We start from the raw sequence: 16,638 nt of genomic DNA, 5'->3' as shown, positions 1-16,638 counted from the left end.
TTTGATACCAGCAAAAAGCAAAAAGAAATTCCCCATGAGAGACAAACTCAGATTATCTCGTTAATTTGATATCAGAGCTTTCAAAAGCAAGATTTGAGAGTGCAAACTGATCTCCAGTTCATACAAATCATTACTGAAACCAAAAGGAACATTGGTTTTCTTGGTCATCTTTGACCTGATTGGTGATCCATCTACTTAATAACATAACATAATTGTGACTTTAAACAGACCTAAATATTTCAGAGCAAGATGTGAGAAACTGTAGAAGGCTGTAAGTAAATAGCTCGTTTCCAGTTGCGTGTTTCATTATCCACATGGGTAAGCAGGGCTCAAAATCCAAGTGTTTACATTCCTTCCAAGGTCGTCTTCCTTCTATTTGCAAAGTTTTGTGATATTCTTAAGCAAAAAACTATCTTAGCCCCGCTCTGTCAAGATTGTAGCTTTCACAACTCATAGCAATGAGTTCCTTTGGCTGTGTATGCACTGGAGAACTTTTCTTCTTTGCCATTTTGAATTGCCAAGCATTTAGGAACAGAGAGGAACAAAGATAAGCATGTTTTTTACTGTCACAGGAGTGAATGTTTATTTCTTTCCTTGAAAAGAATAAGCTCATAAATGTATGTAGAAGATGAACCTAACAGTGACACAAATTCTGTCATGACTTTCAGTAATACTTTCAAGAAAAGTATCATTTTGGTAACCGTTTTGAGAAACGGCTTCAAAATTCACAGCATGTCTATTGTGACAAGAGATACGTGTCTTTATGTTTGTGTGAAGAAGTCACACACAGAAAAAGATATAAAAGTAGGCCTAAGACTTTATTGCCTGTCTGGTTTTCTTATGCATTCACATGGTATTCTGCAGGACAGTTCAGCTAAAGAACCCCTTTTATATGTTGACTTTAAACAGGGATTTAAGCTTTCAGACAGCATCCTCCAAACTAGAGAATCTGTTGTTCAGATTAAAGCAGCTAAAGCCTCTGCTGAGTTTACAAAAGGAGATAAGAAATCAATCCTTGTATCAGGTTTTCTAAATAACAGATTCCTCCCTCTGACTTCACTCCAGAGGCAATGCCATTTTCTCTTTTTATGTTTTAAAGATCAGAGATTAAATTAAAGGTTGGGTGGGTGTTTTTTTAGGTTTTCATTTTAAGTTCCTTGGTGATAATAAAAGTTTACATATACATGTAACAGGACATTTAAGATAGATGGTAAAAGTATTTTGCATACATACAGCATCTGAAGATTGTTATGCTAAAAAGGACATTTCTTTGGCTCAATACGGATAAGTTGCTAATAAACCCTCTTTATTGATAAATGTGCAATTTATAGTTTCTTAGGTAGAGTTGTATCTAAATTTTCCTCCATGTAACAGCTATATTAAAATATATAGCCTTCAACTCAACACAAATAAAACTAAAATATCTTAAAACCTAAATAATTCAGTAGTTTTCAGTTTGAAAGTTTTCATTAATCTTGAAATTAATTTTGCTAAATTAAGTATTCAAAAAAGCGTGGAAGTGGCACTTCAGGACATGGTTTAGTGGGCATGGTGGTGTTGCATTGATGGTTGGACTTGATGATCTTAAAGATCTTTTCCAGCTTTAATGATTCTGTGAAAGCTTTGCTAGCTGGTCTTAATTATTACTTTTTTTTTTTTTGGCGGGGGGGCAAAGAGCAAAATGAGTTTAAATGCTGCTGAGCTGTTTCTGTTGTTCATGTTCAGTACTAAAGCAGAACAAGACAAAAGGCCAAAAGCCAAAAGAGCAGCAAACCTAGCAAATGCAAATTTCTGTCCCCTGGCACCCATTCTCATTCACAAGTTTTCTCCTGTGGACAGACTAGCAAAGTGTGCAGCATCACCACACTTTTTTAGACCTGTTCCACTATTCACCCAACTGGAAGTAGCCTTTCTAATCACAGTTCACAGCAACGGCACTCTCATGATGACTGGTAAGCAAACTGGATTCTTACCAGGTAAGTTGTAAAAAGGAAAGGAAAAGAAAAAGAGAAGCTGAAAGAGAGGAAAAAGTAAGGTAGAAGGAAAATGATGAATGAAGGAAAGAAAGATAGCAGAGACAAGACTGTCATCTTCCTGGCTTCAAACCAGTCTCCGATCCTTACACTGGGAGCCACTTCAGAGGTTGTATCACATTTGAAGAGCAGCTATTATCTCAGACGGTTAGTTTTCTCAGGTTTGTATTTCAAACATGGTAATCCTGAAAGGAATCAAAGGCTCACATCTGAACTGTTTTCAGAAGTCAGCCAAAGCGGCTGGCAGTAACTAATGAATTCTCTTGGTCCCACCTTCTCTTGCCTGGTTTGGTGACACCAAACATCACACAGCAGCACACAGCGTAGGGCTGTGAGGAGCACAAGAGCCATATGGTGAGGTTAATTGCCTTCAGTCCCATTGATTCCCTGAACTAATCAGCATCCAAGAGATGGTGGCCACAGGGACCAGTGATCTAAGCCAGCTAGCAGAGAGACAGGGGTCCAAGAGTCAGTTACTGGGAAGACCATATGTTTGGACCAGCTACTGGGGAACCCCACATCTGTGTAACAGGAGAGGTCCAAGCACCAGCAATGGCAGTGTGGCTGTGAACCTTGGGGGCTCACATGTCTGAGTGCCAGCAGCCTCAGAGCGCCGGGAGATTTGATGCCAGCTACTGGAGCAATTAATATTTTGATACTATACATATGTATGTATGTATATATATTCCACCAGTGGACTTTGAACGTGATCAGGCCGAGAGGCGAAACAGAATCAAGCTGTCCATGCTGTCCATTTAGTGGCAGTGCTACGTGTTTGTGTGTGTTGGTAAGGTACTGCTTTCTGCCTGTGTTGATTAGTTGATATTCCTATCAAGAATATGTGGCCCACCTCTCTAATGGCTGAACCTGGGGACATGGAGCCACAGCAGCCTTGCATTCACAACACTATTGGATTCAACAGCCTATAACAAGGACAACAATGCAGTTGTCTGTTTTTAACCATTGTTTCTTCTTTTGCTACCATAGGGTTAAAGACATTTTCTCTCCATTCACATTTTCCCTCTGCTTTCAGTAGAATGAACAGAAGGATCCCAACAACCTGAGAAAGGTTTCCTGTGTCTTCTAATCAGAGACACCCATTTATTTCAAAATATTTAGGCTTGTAAGCATGAAGCATCATCATACAGATGAATTGGCACTGAAAAGCTTCCTACATTCCTCTCTTCTTTTTGACTACAAAAAAAAAAAAAAGGAAAGAAGAGATCTTTGGATATCATGGTAATAATGTGTTTGGATACCAATATGTTGTTACAATTTTTTTAATAAAACTCTATCATGACCAAGGAAGGTAAAAAGAATGTCTCTGATACAGGCACAACAAAAATTACAGGCTGACAGATTCCTCTCGATAAGAAAGTACTTAAAAATGGAATTCCTGCATTCAAATCCCAAATATGCTACCCTTCACCCTGATGATTCATTTGGTAGACCACCTTTGGCCATAAGATAGGATAACCAAAACCACCAACTGTGGAAAAAAAACAGGACTTGATTTCTTTAGCAGTCTGATGTGGAACCTCAGGACAGGTTTTTTTTTTGTACATCCACCAAAGCTCCAGTGTCCACGCATCCAGTGACAACCTTCTAGGACAGCAACAGGTTGGTAGGGAAGGTGAGTTTCTATTCACAGAAGCCACACTGGCTCTTTCTTGACAAATTACTCCATACTTAGCTAAATACTTAATGATCTTATTCCTTCTTACAGAACACACCATTTTACCATGAATAGAGGTCAGATGCATTGGCTTGAAACTCCCCAAATCGCTCTGGAGCACCTTTTGCAGGTGAAGATTTTTTGCTGGCAACTTGCCAGTACCCTGGCACAGTGACTACTCACACTAAATTACTGACCTCACATTCATACTTAAAAATAAAATAAGAACCAAACCACAGATCCCATGGTTAATAAAAATAATTTCACATTTAATCCTGTCTTTTTAAAAGTTGAAGTAAACATCAAATGCACCAGCAAGTTTGTCTCTTGTCTTTTTTAAAAGAAATTGATTTAAAAAAACCCTGAACAGCCAACATAGAAATCAGCACGGAAAAGTCTTCTTAACAGATACGTCATATCACACTGAGAGGGCTGAACTGGCTTTAAGTTATTTAGTTATTGTACAACTAATGCACCTTTTGGCCTTTGATGCAGGATTAATTCACACAATTAATTGTGATTGGTGTAATGGCTCTCTGTAAGCACCTCTGTTCCAAATTCCACTCTGATTGTATCTAACACTATTTTATACACTACATAATCCTAATTGATAGTGTAACATACATATAGCTGAGCATACTAATCTGCCCTAGTATATACGGCGTGCTTTGTTTCATTTTCTCTTTAAATTCACCATAATTGTTTCCTTGCTTGTAACTTGACACAGATTGTTTTAATGATTATATGCCATTTAACTACTACAGCTGAAGTCTGAGTGTATTATTAGTAGAGGAGGCTGATTTTCATAGAACCCAAAGGTTTTCTTGCTAATACTGATGTAGACTTATTGCCTCACCTGAAGATCTTATGTTTTGAATCAAAAATCAGTTTCTCACTTCAAAGACATGAAAATATATATAGTAAGAGAAAGGGAAAAACAATCCTTTTCTAAACTGGTAAAATACACTGCCACCTCCAGGTGCTTATTTAGGCTTTGCTGTGATCTATTCTCTCATTTAGAGGTGTTACTTCTCAAATCGATCAAGCTATGCTCCTTCAGAGGAAAATTTTGTTTTTAAAGAATTGGATAAATTTCATTGTGATCGACAGGATAAGTACAGCAAGCCAAGAATCAGCAGGGATAGCTGGGTACAACTTACAGCAAGAGAGAATGTGTTTGTGAAAGTCTTGTAATGTGCACCAGGCAGTCTTTGGTTGGCTCTTCAAGGTCACTTCTTCTTTCTTCAGGTTCAGGTTTAATGAACTCCAAATTAGTTTCTGGAAAGTCAATCTTTATTTAAAAAAACAAAAAACCATAACAAGAACAGAAGTGCTTTTAGCAATATGTATTCTAAGATATAACTGTCAATAAATGTTATCTTGTCAGGCACATCAGAAAAGCTACCTTTATGACATTTCCAGCACGTTCACAAATTGTGATACTGTCACATGCATGGGAATAACCAAAAGCCAGGCAGGGTGGAATGAGAGATCTGCCTGTTCTGTTTCTTTTGGCAGAGAGAAATTATAAATTAATAGCCATTTACTGTCTCAACTTCCCTTTATTATTAATAGGGACAGCTATTTTAAGGCATCATCTTCGACTGAACTCCTCAGAGAAGAAAATCTCCATTTGCTTGCCTAGTAAAAATAGGGCATTTTTCGGCCAGCCTCATGTATCTGTATTATCTGCTTTTACATGTCATTTGCTAATAGTAATTCAGCTTTTTAATACAGAAAGTAATTGGCTTTGCACTTGAAATATCCAGTTGCTAATTTAACCTGGAAAGGTGACAAAACTACCATTCAGACCTAATGCATTTTCAATACTGGGAGTACCATTCTGTCCCGAATGAGTGGGTGCTCAGCATGTAGTCATCGAGGGAGAGCTATACTGATGCCTATTGACAATTTGCACGTAGCCAGTTCCTTCACAAATCCTACTCAGTCTAATTGCAAGCTGTACATTACATTTATAATAGCAAGCAATTCAACAGTACTCAGAACAAAAGTTCAGATTTGAAAAGGCACCGTAAGTCAGGTACCAAGTCATCAATTTGTGTAAAAAGTATGTTTGGAACCAAAATTATAACAACAAAAATTACGCTACAAAAACCTTCTCTAGCCCTCAGAGGTGGTATTTGATATGGAAAGTATCATACATATTTACCACTGTGCAGAATTATAGACTTCCATCCATGAGGATTAACATGCTCTATTTGAGCAGCTATAATAGAAATAGTATTTTTGTGTGCTCTCGATGAGCTGTGTGAGCAATCCTTTTTCTTGCACGTCATTAGAAAACAACGCTTTCCTTTGTTTTCTCACTTTCTTACCTGCAATGTTACTGAGGTTGGTGTATCAGTACTGCAGATTCCTGGGGTAATCATTGTTGTTGTAAGCGTGCTGTACAATGTCATGCTAAGCAGCACAGTTCCGTGAATGAGCCGTCTGCAATACACACAGACAGAAATACTGTATCGGTACTGAGGACAAGGTGAACAAGGTTTATTGAAATTACAGCAAAGAATATGGAACTGGATAGCTTAAAAGACAAGCAAAAGGAGAACAAACCTTTTATCTTTATGTGGCTAGTACAAATCTGGCCTAGATCAGTAAAGGTTGTACACTGATGGACTCACTGCTGTAGTTGTATCTGTGCAGTTGCAGGGATCACAACACAAATCAAGTTACCAAGACATTCCAGGTCAGATCTGCACTTTACCATGGACTTCTGTTGTGACAAGGGTTGCCATTTAAGCTAGGTGTAAAAGGATAACACCACATTTCTATCTCAAGATTTAATTTTGAGGACAAATATGTTGGAGATTGTGAAGTGTCAACACACTATATAAGGTGGAGGTCAGTATACATTTATTCCAGAAAGAGAAAAAAAACCTCACAGCAACCTACTGCAACCATGAAGGATCCTTGCTGGCTTTATGTGTAAATGGCAGGGAAGCATGATATCAGAATCTCCAAAGAGCTGAAAGGAGTTTGAGTGGGATAGTTTGTACCATATATGCTGCATATGGGTTTTGGACAAATGAAAGATTATGGTCTGAAGTACCAGTCTAGGCACTACATGTACAAGAAAGTCTTATCAGAAACAGGCATGCATGTGGTCTGCAGATCAGAAAACCAGCATGATTTAGCAGGTCAACACAATTCAGTCTAGAGAACTTGAATAAAATCATAAAGTTCAGGTGTAAATTCTAATCATAACTTTAAGAATGTTATTAAGAATTAAGAATGCAATTACTTCAATTAAGGATGATATAGTACACTGGATTTACCCTTTAATTTGTCCACATCTTAATGGTTAGTGAGGTCAGAAATTTGATTATGTTCACCTCCTCTTTTACTGACAAATAATTTTTATTATGATCGTTCCAAGAACTGCTCAGTCAATACAACTGAGAGAAGGAGCTAGCTTCTCTTCTGCCCATTGCAACAGAAACAGTCAGCCAGGTAGATGAGTTTTGAGTGCACAGCTTTTACCTGACATGAGGATCTTAGAGGTACAAGAGAACCCAGATGGACTTTTTGATCCCAGCATGAGTTTGCAACATTGCTGTAAAAAAGTACCTTTTAAATTGTAAACTGAAATAAATTGTTGCTAAGTTATCTGAAGAAGAAATAAACTCCCACAAAATAATCTTTATAGTCAGCACTTGGAGTAAAGCTAGTTCAGAGCTAATTTTTCTTTTTCACTTCTCGAGCTATTCATGTTGTTAATGCAAACATTTTATTTTATTGTCAGAACACAGCTCGGGAGGATTAAAGACAAAACCATTTTCTGAAGTTTCTTTTGCAGCTGTAGGTGTATTTGCAGGGGAATGGAGGCTGAAAAAGGAGCTGTGATGTGAACAAGATAACACTTGGGGGAAAGCAGTTGTGTGATATGATATCTTTCACATTTAGGTCACTGATGTGAGTGTGGAAGTGATCAATGGTGGTTCAAAGTTGTTTTTCTGTGATGTGTACTCAGATGACCTTTAATGAGTCACATCTCTTCAACCACTTGTTTGTGGACAGTGGTTTATACCATAATTTGAACTAACTGGCACTCTTGTTAGAAGGGAGAGGAGTAGCTGAGAACTGAATGAACACGAAGACTAAATTATCCTACTGAGCTCTCATTACTGTTAATCACTTTCATAACGTGCTCTAAAACTATAGAGAGCTTTAAAAAAGAATCCATACAGTGGATTTTTTTCCTGGGAAACCTGGAAATCTGTATAGGGAAATACAAGAAGGAGCACAGACCTCAGAGGCACTGTAGATGTTTTTAATTGAGACATTTCCCGAGTTCAGTATTTCAACTCATTTGTACCCAGTGTAGATGTAGCTAAAGACTGTCCAGGAAGATAAGGAAGAATCAGCATGTGGGCTTCTCAGAGTCCTCAACTGGAGAAACAGCAAGGAGAGCGACTTCACATGTTAAAGCAGAAAACAGGACTGTGAGTAAAACCAAAGATGTTAAACTACTTCAATAGTATGGAGATGATATCTCCAAAGAAAAAAATGAATCGGTTGTAAAAACTAGATGCAGGTTTATGCCTTGTATATAGAGTAGCCTAATTTATACATTTACAAATAAGTGAACAGCTTACGTATCTTCCACCAGTAAGCCACTCTTTGGACTAAGGCTAGTCTGTAAACACAGGAGGCATTTTTAAAAAGACGTGAAGAGGCATCAACAACTGTGAAGTATGGTGTATATTTTTGAGGCACATCTTTCCCTAGCAATCTTTGGGGCACTGTGTGCACTGCACAGCTAACGCTCTTCAGGACTGAGTCCACTTTTTGGACACACGGAACAACAAGAGGGGCCATGCAGGTGAACAAAACAGTAAAAAGATGCATGATTATTTTTAGAAAAAGGAAAAGAAGCAGGAGAGCGTGCAGGATCCATTCAGAAAAGGAAGGAGCCAGCATCACGAGCATGATAACCATAACCTTTACTGAACGGGCAGATACCTCCCTTTGCTACCTGGTTCTGCTGATGAGCTCAGGCAGGTCGCTCCCCGTTCTACCTGCCAGTTTTCCCACCTGTAAGGTGAGGCTGGTGATACTGACCTCTGTGCAGACTGTGTAAAGATCACAGCCATAGACACTGTAGCAACTTCAGCATCAAGCATATCAGCAGGTGAATAAACAAGTGCTGCTCTGTGCCTACTGCCATTTATTTATTTATGGTTCATGCAAAACCAGGGCAGATGGAAACCCCTGGAATTACAGAGAATCCCAGCTCTTGTTTATTACCGGAGCTAAAATAAATGTCCTGTCTTATTACAGCAGAAGAGGATACTGCTGTTTAAGGACAGCTCAAGTTACCCTAACTTAACAAAATCAACCTTGTGTCCTGAAGTCGCATGGGAGTCTTCCCTCACCACACCCAGCATGAGGAAATTTTTGTGGCTTGCTCTGTCTGATTTGGAAATACCAGTTCAAAATAAATTGTGTTGTTAGAATCAGTGAAGTCAGAGCAATGGGCACTGTGGGGGACATTACAACTCCCAAATTGCCCCAAATGATGGATTCCTGATTTGTTAATTAGCTCTGGATCACTAAAGTATTCAGCCCAAGAGACAAATACATTTTTCTGATGTGAAGGAATGGAAAGTTGGCACATGGGCTTGCAAACAGTTTTTGAACTGCCTCTTGTGTCTAATAAGACTTCTTGGTACAGATGCACCATCAAGGGTTTTATTTGCATTGATTTAGGGCCACTATCTAAAGTCAACTGCCTGGTGAGGACGAGAAATGCGGATGTGGAGGCTTACCTACTGGACAAGTAGGCAGCAACAATCATTATGACCGTGTTCATTCCCAAATGTATGTAACATTAGAGTTACTGTTTAGGCTGGATATACCAGGAAAATGAGGACAAAATACAGTGTAAAAATAATGTAATTATCCCCAAACCTGACATTATAAGCCTCAGAAATTCAGAGTTGAGGTTAAATTTAAAGGAAAACCAAAGCTGCTAAGCTATAAAAACCCCATATCTTGTGGCCCAAGCACTCTTAATTCTGCATTGGAATGATACTGTGAAATAACTACTTTATTATAATTATAAATACTACATCATTCTAGAAAATTCAAATTAGAGATACGATTTTCAACTGCAAAGTCATGGTAGATGTCCTACAGACATTTATAAGAACCACAACTTCCATCCCCACAGTTTCTAGTTTAAATAACTTCCAGAAACTTGAAGGTGCTGACTACAGCAAATACACAATTATCAGATTATTTCAGACTTTTAAAACAAACTTGCAGCTGTGTTCCTGATTCTTTCCTAATTTTTGTCCCAAAACATAAAGTTAAAAAATAAGTGTGAATTCAATAATTTTAAGGTAAACAACTATATTTAGGCAAAGTTTGTAGAATATTTGCAGGAAGTCAGTTTTGTAAAGAGTGAGACTATTTGTACAGAAACACTGAAAGTTGATAAGCAGTAATCCCCACACACATTTGATAAAGAGTATAGTGGCTGCCTTGTATATCCATTGGCTACTCAATATAAATCAGCACACTGCAAGACAACTGTCAGGATAGTGAGAGATATCAGTATAATTCAGGAAATAATGAAAATTAAGCAAATTTGAAATTTACTACACATCTGTTCACTGACAAGTCTTTAACGACAAGAACAATAAAAAAAGAAAAATAACAGGCCAAGTTCTTGAGAACATTTTTAGGCATTGTGTAGTTTCAACATGGGCAAGGTATGGAGAAGAGGTTGAAATAAGAAATGCTAAATAATAAGCAATATGCTTTATTTAAAGAGTTGGGTTTTGCTTCTACTTTTTAATGTATTTTTTATACACTTTGTTTAGTATTTTTTTTAGAGAAGAACTGGAGTGTTAAAATCTCAGGAAATAGCTACAGCTCTTTGATCTGGCAAGGGACTTTGACATGGTCTTGCCCAAAAGCATGAGAAACTCTTCACACTTCTTGAAACAGATGAAAGGAATTTGTATACTTTGGATGTTAAAATAAATTCAGTTTCCTTAATCTTCAATTCAAACTAAAAATAAAGAATTAAACTATGAAGAAGTGACCATACAATGACAATAATAATCTTGGAAGAGAAAATAGATATCAAATTTAGAGAGAGGAATAAATACAGAGTCTTTTAAAATAAAGTGTTCTTTTGCCGTACGTCACTCATAAATCAAGATTCCCAAGTAATATTTGAGAATAATCTAAAACTGATAAGGTTTTTTTCCTTCTCTTTTTAACATAAGCCACAACCAGCTTGAAGAGAATCCCTATGTTTTCAATCAGAAAGAGATATAATGGGACAGAAATGAGGAAATATATTTTTTAAATGTTTGACTTTTTTCATTCCAGTGTTTAACAACAACAACAAAAAAATCTAACGAGCATCTGAACAGAGAAAAGAGACCACTCTGTCCATATCTTTGCTGACCCTGAGAAGAATGACTCTGTGACCAACTGGGACAAGGATTTGAACAAGGATGTTTGATGACTCAAGCAAATACCTCAGGGCTACTGGCTTCTTCAAAGAGCTTATTTCTGTCCTTTTCCCTATAAATTAAATCCTAGACATGAGAATGTTAATACTTTTTTTAGAACTCAAATTCACTTCTGAGAAAAGTTTTCTTTTGAGAAAGTGTCATTTTCCAAGTTAGAAATGTTTTGTCAAAGATTTCTTGCTCAGATTTCTTTGATCTCTTTATATACATTTACAGAGTTTGTTCATTTAGAGACCCTAATACCATAATCTTTGCAATAATACAAGGTACTTTTGACACATTAGCATGACACTACAGGTACAAGTCTTTCCTTGGTACATGCTTTCAAGTTCAGAAGTACTCTATTGAAATAAGTCATGAAGTTTAGTTGCATTCCAGCAGCAAGGAGAGTGAAGTTTGGTTCATTGCTGAGTTTATTAATTTCCACAAAATTGGTGAGTAAAAGAAAAACAACTAACTTCTATATTTTTTTGTGGAGCGGCAAACGGCCTCTCAAGTCCTACTGTTGCTTCCCAATTACTTCACCTGACAGCATTACCTATTAATCATCTGACAGATTTAATCCTGCTACTTTCTAAGTAGGTAATCCTGAGAGCTAGTTTACTCTACCAAAAAACATTCATGATCTTCCAAAGAAAAGGAAAAGCCGGCTGCATGAATGTTCAGATATCTTCAAGTTTCACATTTCAGAAGGAATTTCAGGGCTATCCTTATTTTTAAATCAGTCCATCAACTGAAATCATGGTGAATGAATAATTCTGTGGAGTTGTGGTTGGCTAAAAGAGGAAAAAGCATTTAGGCTTCTTTGTGTTAGCAATTAGTATAATTGTAAATGACACAGCTATCAAATTAGGGGGTGTTGAACATGCTATTCCCAAATCATTCCTCCCCAGCAACTCAACTTTTATTTCTGCTTTGAAGGGTCATTTCAGCAATGATCTCTACAATTATACAGCAGATGAAAGGAAAGTAACCCTCTATCCCCGTGATTGTGCTGATTGTGTGTACCATGAAAGAATGAAGCCATTTTTCAGTAAAATTTTCAAAACTGTCTGGGTGACTTGGAGATCTACCTAATGAAAATTAACATGCTTGTTCCGATAGCATACATTAAAAAATATACATCACAGGGAGCTAAGGACTTCCAGATCTTCCAAAAATCATTCCTTCGGGACTTGAATGCTGAAAACAGAAGAAAACCTCACAGGTCCTCAAGAACAGGATTCTCACATATCCCACTTACCTCCAGAGGTGCCCAAGTGTTCCCCAATTAAGTTATCATGCCTAATGCTCTGTATCTGCATATACTCAGCACATATCAGCTTGCTCAGGATGAGGACACCTTAACATTTAATCTCAAATTAGATTCTCAGACAAGATATTCCCTCTCTCTATTTCACCCTAAGTCTTAGGATGGTAGAAATACTCAAAATAAATACAATGCATATTTTGTTTAAAAAAACCAGACACAATGGAAGAGCAAGCAACGTGCTTTTCTTCAGAATAACTTAATGAAAGAAAAGTCATTGAATAAAATGCCCAAGCAATCCTTGCAGCAGAGATTTGATTCATGTTTCTTTCCTTCCTTCAAGTTAAGTGCTCTAATCACTAAGTCACAGAAGAATGGGCTCTTTTTCCAAACAGAGTAATCCTGAATTTTCTTCTGAAAAGATGGAAAAAGTCTCTAGCCCAGTCCAACCTATTTTCTAGTGTTTTAAGCCTCTGAGCTTAAAAGTTCAATGGAACCCAAGGTCTTTCAAACACAGTAAATTCATACAGGCAATCAGATTTTTTGGGTTTGTTTTGTTTTAAATGGTGTTTACCACCATATGCAGAAGTAGATGAAGATGTGTCAAGATGAGGAAAAAGCTATAGCTTAGAGATGGATGCTAACACAGAAACTTGTGGGCCTTGAACATATCCCTTTTATTGCCCAGAGGGCATGCAGGGTTATGGAGTCTAAATAAAAATTAAGTATCATTGTAAAGGCTCAATCCAAATCCAGATGTCTCACTGCTATTAAAATATATTTAGGGTACTGCAGAAAATTTACCTTAGATCTGTTTATGCACCACTGCAGAGACATTCAAGGCTACAAGCATCTTTAAACCACTGCTACAGCATGTGCTATGTAGAAAGAAGAGGTGAAAAAAGAGGAGAAAACTTCTGAAGTGGTGTGTAGAGGGAAAGGTGCTCATTGTGGTCATCACTAACTGCCCCACTCTGAGGAGAATGAATGGGTGTGAGAGTAGAACGCAGACTGAAAAAAACCCAACCATTGTGAAAAAGCAGCTACACTGAGAAGGATTTTGAAAGCTACAGGAAAAGGCCTTTCAACAGACCTAGGGAACTTTACTGTGTTAAACAGTTACATAAGCCACATTCAAAACCAACGTATTTCCAACGCACTGAAAGAAAAGCTTATGGATGGGGCTTTTACTGGCACATCAAGAGCAGTTTACTGTAAGTGACTGTCTCAGTCTTATTACAGCAAGGTCCTGAAATGAGTATTTGTGTCTCTTTATATTTCTCCCAAGTTGAGTGCAATACTATTCAAGAATGGTCTTTTCTTAAGCTATCATACAAAACTGAACTTACTCTTTTGGATACAATGGGGAGCATGTCCAAGCAAGCATTTCTGTGTTTTTAGAGGCACTGTTTACTCCAAGTAGTTTTATTGTCAGCATAGTTTCCCTAGGAAGAGCCTTTATTCGTAGAGGAAAGTTGATTCTAAAAGAAAATCAGAAAAGAGAAAAATGAAAAAAATTGAGCATTGTTACCACAAGTGAGTTTTTTCTACATTTTTCTAGATGCCTTAACACATATATCAAGCTATAAATTACAAGTTACACTTTGAAGGAAAATGCAACTTACAGATCCCTTCAACACATTGATGAATATTGCCAACCATTAACTTGGGTCACAGTACTTGAGAAGAGGCATATAAAAACTCATTCCCTTCAGTTAGTAATCACTAGACCTGACAGAGGCAGGAAAAGTTTAACTAAACTTTTGTTTTAGAATTACCTCATCAATGAAGGTCTATTTCAGAGCAAGCATCCCCTAAGGGTGAATTGTAAACCAATAGTTAGTTATTTGCTGTCTTGTGTCTTCAGAGGAAGACATTACTTAAGAAACCAAAAGTTGCTTGTGAGTAGAGTATGATAAACATTCTCTTGTTCAGCTGTGCTTTGGTGGTGTGGTATTTCCCAACCACAATTTAAAGGCAGATTTTGTCTTAACAGCAATGAGTGATTCAGATTTTTTAGTGAGAAAATTCAGATCTATCAATATTCATCTCAACTTTGTATTGACCTTTAGCAAGCTTGGTTGGTCATTCAATTTGTTTACATAGATTATATGAATTAATTTAAAATAATAACTTAGAACAATTCTAATAAATAAGATTCTTTCATGTTGCACGGAAAAATCACACGTGTAACTACCAAGACGTATTTTCTTTCTCCTGAAGAGAACATTTATGGTGGACGGTGCATTTCTAGCTTTTTCCATGTATATTCAGTGCAAACTTATATTTCTCAAGTAGAAAGTGAAATTAATTGCATTTTTCTGTAGAAACAAAATCAATATAAGGAGCTAAAGGCTAAAAGAATTATTCTGCATTGACAACATAAGCATTAGGAAAACAAAAGATCTGCATAAACTTGAGATTAAGAAAACAAACTAGAAGATAAATTTAAATCATATAGATTCCATTTGATTTTCAAATATTCAATCTACATTGGCAGAAGCAACTCAGCATTTTTAAAAAGGTATAGCATAATTAAGCAGTAAGCAAATGTAGAAATTGATATTTAAGAAGTCTAGTAGCTTGAAAAACATAAAGATTATGGGTAGCAGAAATAAAACAAGTTAATAGTATAAGGTATAATTAGCATAAGATTTTGCTCCTAGTTCCAAATTTGTCAAAATTTTATTGGCTTCGGGAAAGTTTCCTTGAATGCATGGAGGAGCTACTGAAAGAAAGTAGATGGTTTTCAGCTGAGATTCTGATGTACTCCAAATTAGCATTAGTGTCAAAATTTCAGATGATTAGTCCTAAACATTTGGAAATTATTCAAATTTGCATACCTCTATCTTGAATAACAAAGCAAGACAACAATTCCCCACTCTTTCTAATTAACATCAATACAATTGAGAAGCGATTCTCAGCTGTCTTCCCACATGTCCCTATTTATAGCTTTCAACTCTGCTTTCCCTGTCTCATGCCCTCTTCCTCACTCATAATTAGAAACATTTATTGGGAAATTGAAATGTTTTACATGCTATAGATAGCTTGTCTGTCTTTTTCACCTGCAGGCAAACAACTCTGCCCATGTTACATAACACTGTTAACAAAGAGTTACACTTAACTTTAAAGCAACGTTAATGCTGTGAAGAGACAAAACGAAAAAATCAAGACGTGCACTTTCTAACACAGACATTTGTTATCAGTCCTTGTGAACTTGGAGCAATGAAAAAACTCACTGCAGAAAGCAAGCGCTTGCCAGAGGTTCCCTAGGACATAATATATAGCACTGCCAGATGTACACCAGTAGGAAAAGAACTTGGAAACTTTGACAAGAGTTAGACGTCCCAAGAGTTAAACTACGGGTCAAAGAGGAGCAAAATTTCCATTCCAGTGACATTTGATACACAGAGAAGGGGAATATCTGCACTGCTTTTAAGAACTTTGATTAATGGATGCCTGAGCTTACCCAGTTGGTATTATCCTTTCTGACTGTGTAAGGCTGAGTCAAATGGATGACTAAGAAGAAAGAGGAAATGGAACAGTGGCCAGAAATAAAACACCCTGTGGGTGGACAATTTCAACAGTAGTTGAGAACAGAGAAGCTACTCACTGAGAAGGTGCTATTCACATATGTTAGATAAAGTTATATAGTTGGTTTCAAAGGCCAAGTGCCTAATATCATAAGAGATCTCAACACAGAAGAGCTCTGGGGCAACCCAAGCTTTGCCCTGAGAGAGTATAAACAAAATAGACAACCCAAACAAAATATGGAGAAGAGGGAAACTCAATGCCAAGAATGTATCTGAGGTGATGAATGGTAGGCTTAATGTTAATTCCATATTTCATATTTGTACGTTTAACATAAATTATGGAGGATGGAAAAAGAGGAGATGGTGGAATAAATATATTAAGAGCAACCAGCTAAGACAAAAGAAAGAAAATAATTAAGAGGTCTCAGTTACTGAAAAATTAAACAGATGAGAAAATAAGAGGGCAACTTTTGGACTCTACTGATTATGTGCCAGGCAGTATCAGCCAGTTCGAACTCCAAGGTGATAATCATGCTTTTCAAAGACAACACACAAGTTCTAAAGCAAAAGGTATACTCTTAAAGAAGGACAAACAGAAGAAACACTAAATGAGACCAACCTCCTTAGGTATCAAATG

At 37.1% G+C, this 16,638-nt stretch overlaps 1 protein-coding gene across 1 annotated transcript in view; it reads right to left on the bottom strand.

Moving 5' to 3' along the window:
• PIK3C2G (phosphatidylinositol-4-phosphate 3-kinase catalytic subunit type 2 gamma) overlaps positions 1–16,638 on the bottom strand; it is a gene marked incomplete at both ends in the record, with an annotated part of 202,712 nt that overhangs the window by 127,061 nt on the left and 59,013 nt on the right. Inside the window, 3 exons of the mRNA XM_082012052.1 lie at positions 4,869–4,999; positions 6,045–6,159; positions 13,818–13,949. Coding sequence (XP_081868178.1) covers positions 4,869–4,999; positions 6,045–6,159; positions 13,818–13,949 — 378 coding nt within the window. The remainder of the gene's footprint in view (positions 1–4,868; positions 5,000–6,044; positions 6,160–13,817; positions 13,950–16,638) is intronic.

Source organism: Phaethon aethereus, assembly GCF_964289735.1.
Source record: "Phaethon aethereus genome assembly, chromosome: 1".
NCBI classification, from domain to species: domain Eukaryota; kingdom Metazoa; phylum Chordata; class Aves; order Phaethontiformes; family Phaethontidae; genus Phaethon; species Phaethon aethereus.
The sequence above is the reverse complement of the archived record's forward strand: the minus strand, read 5'-3'. Positions and strand labels throughout refer to the sequence as shown.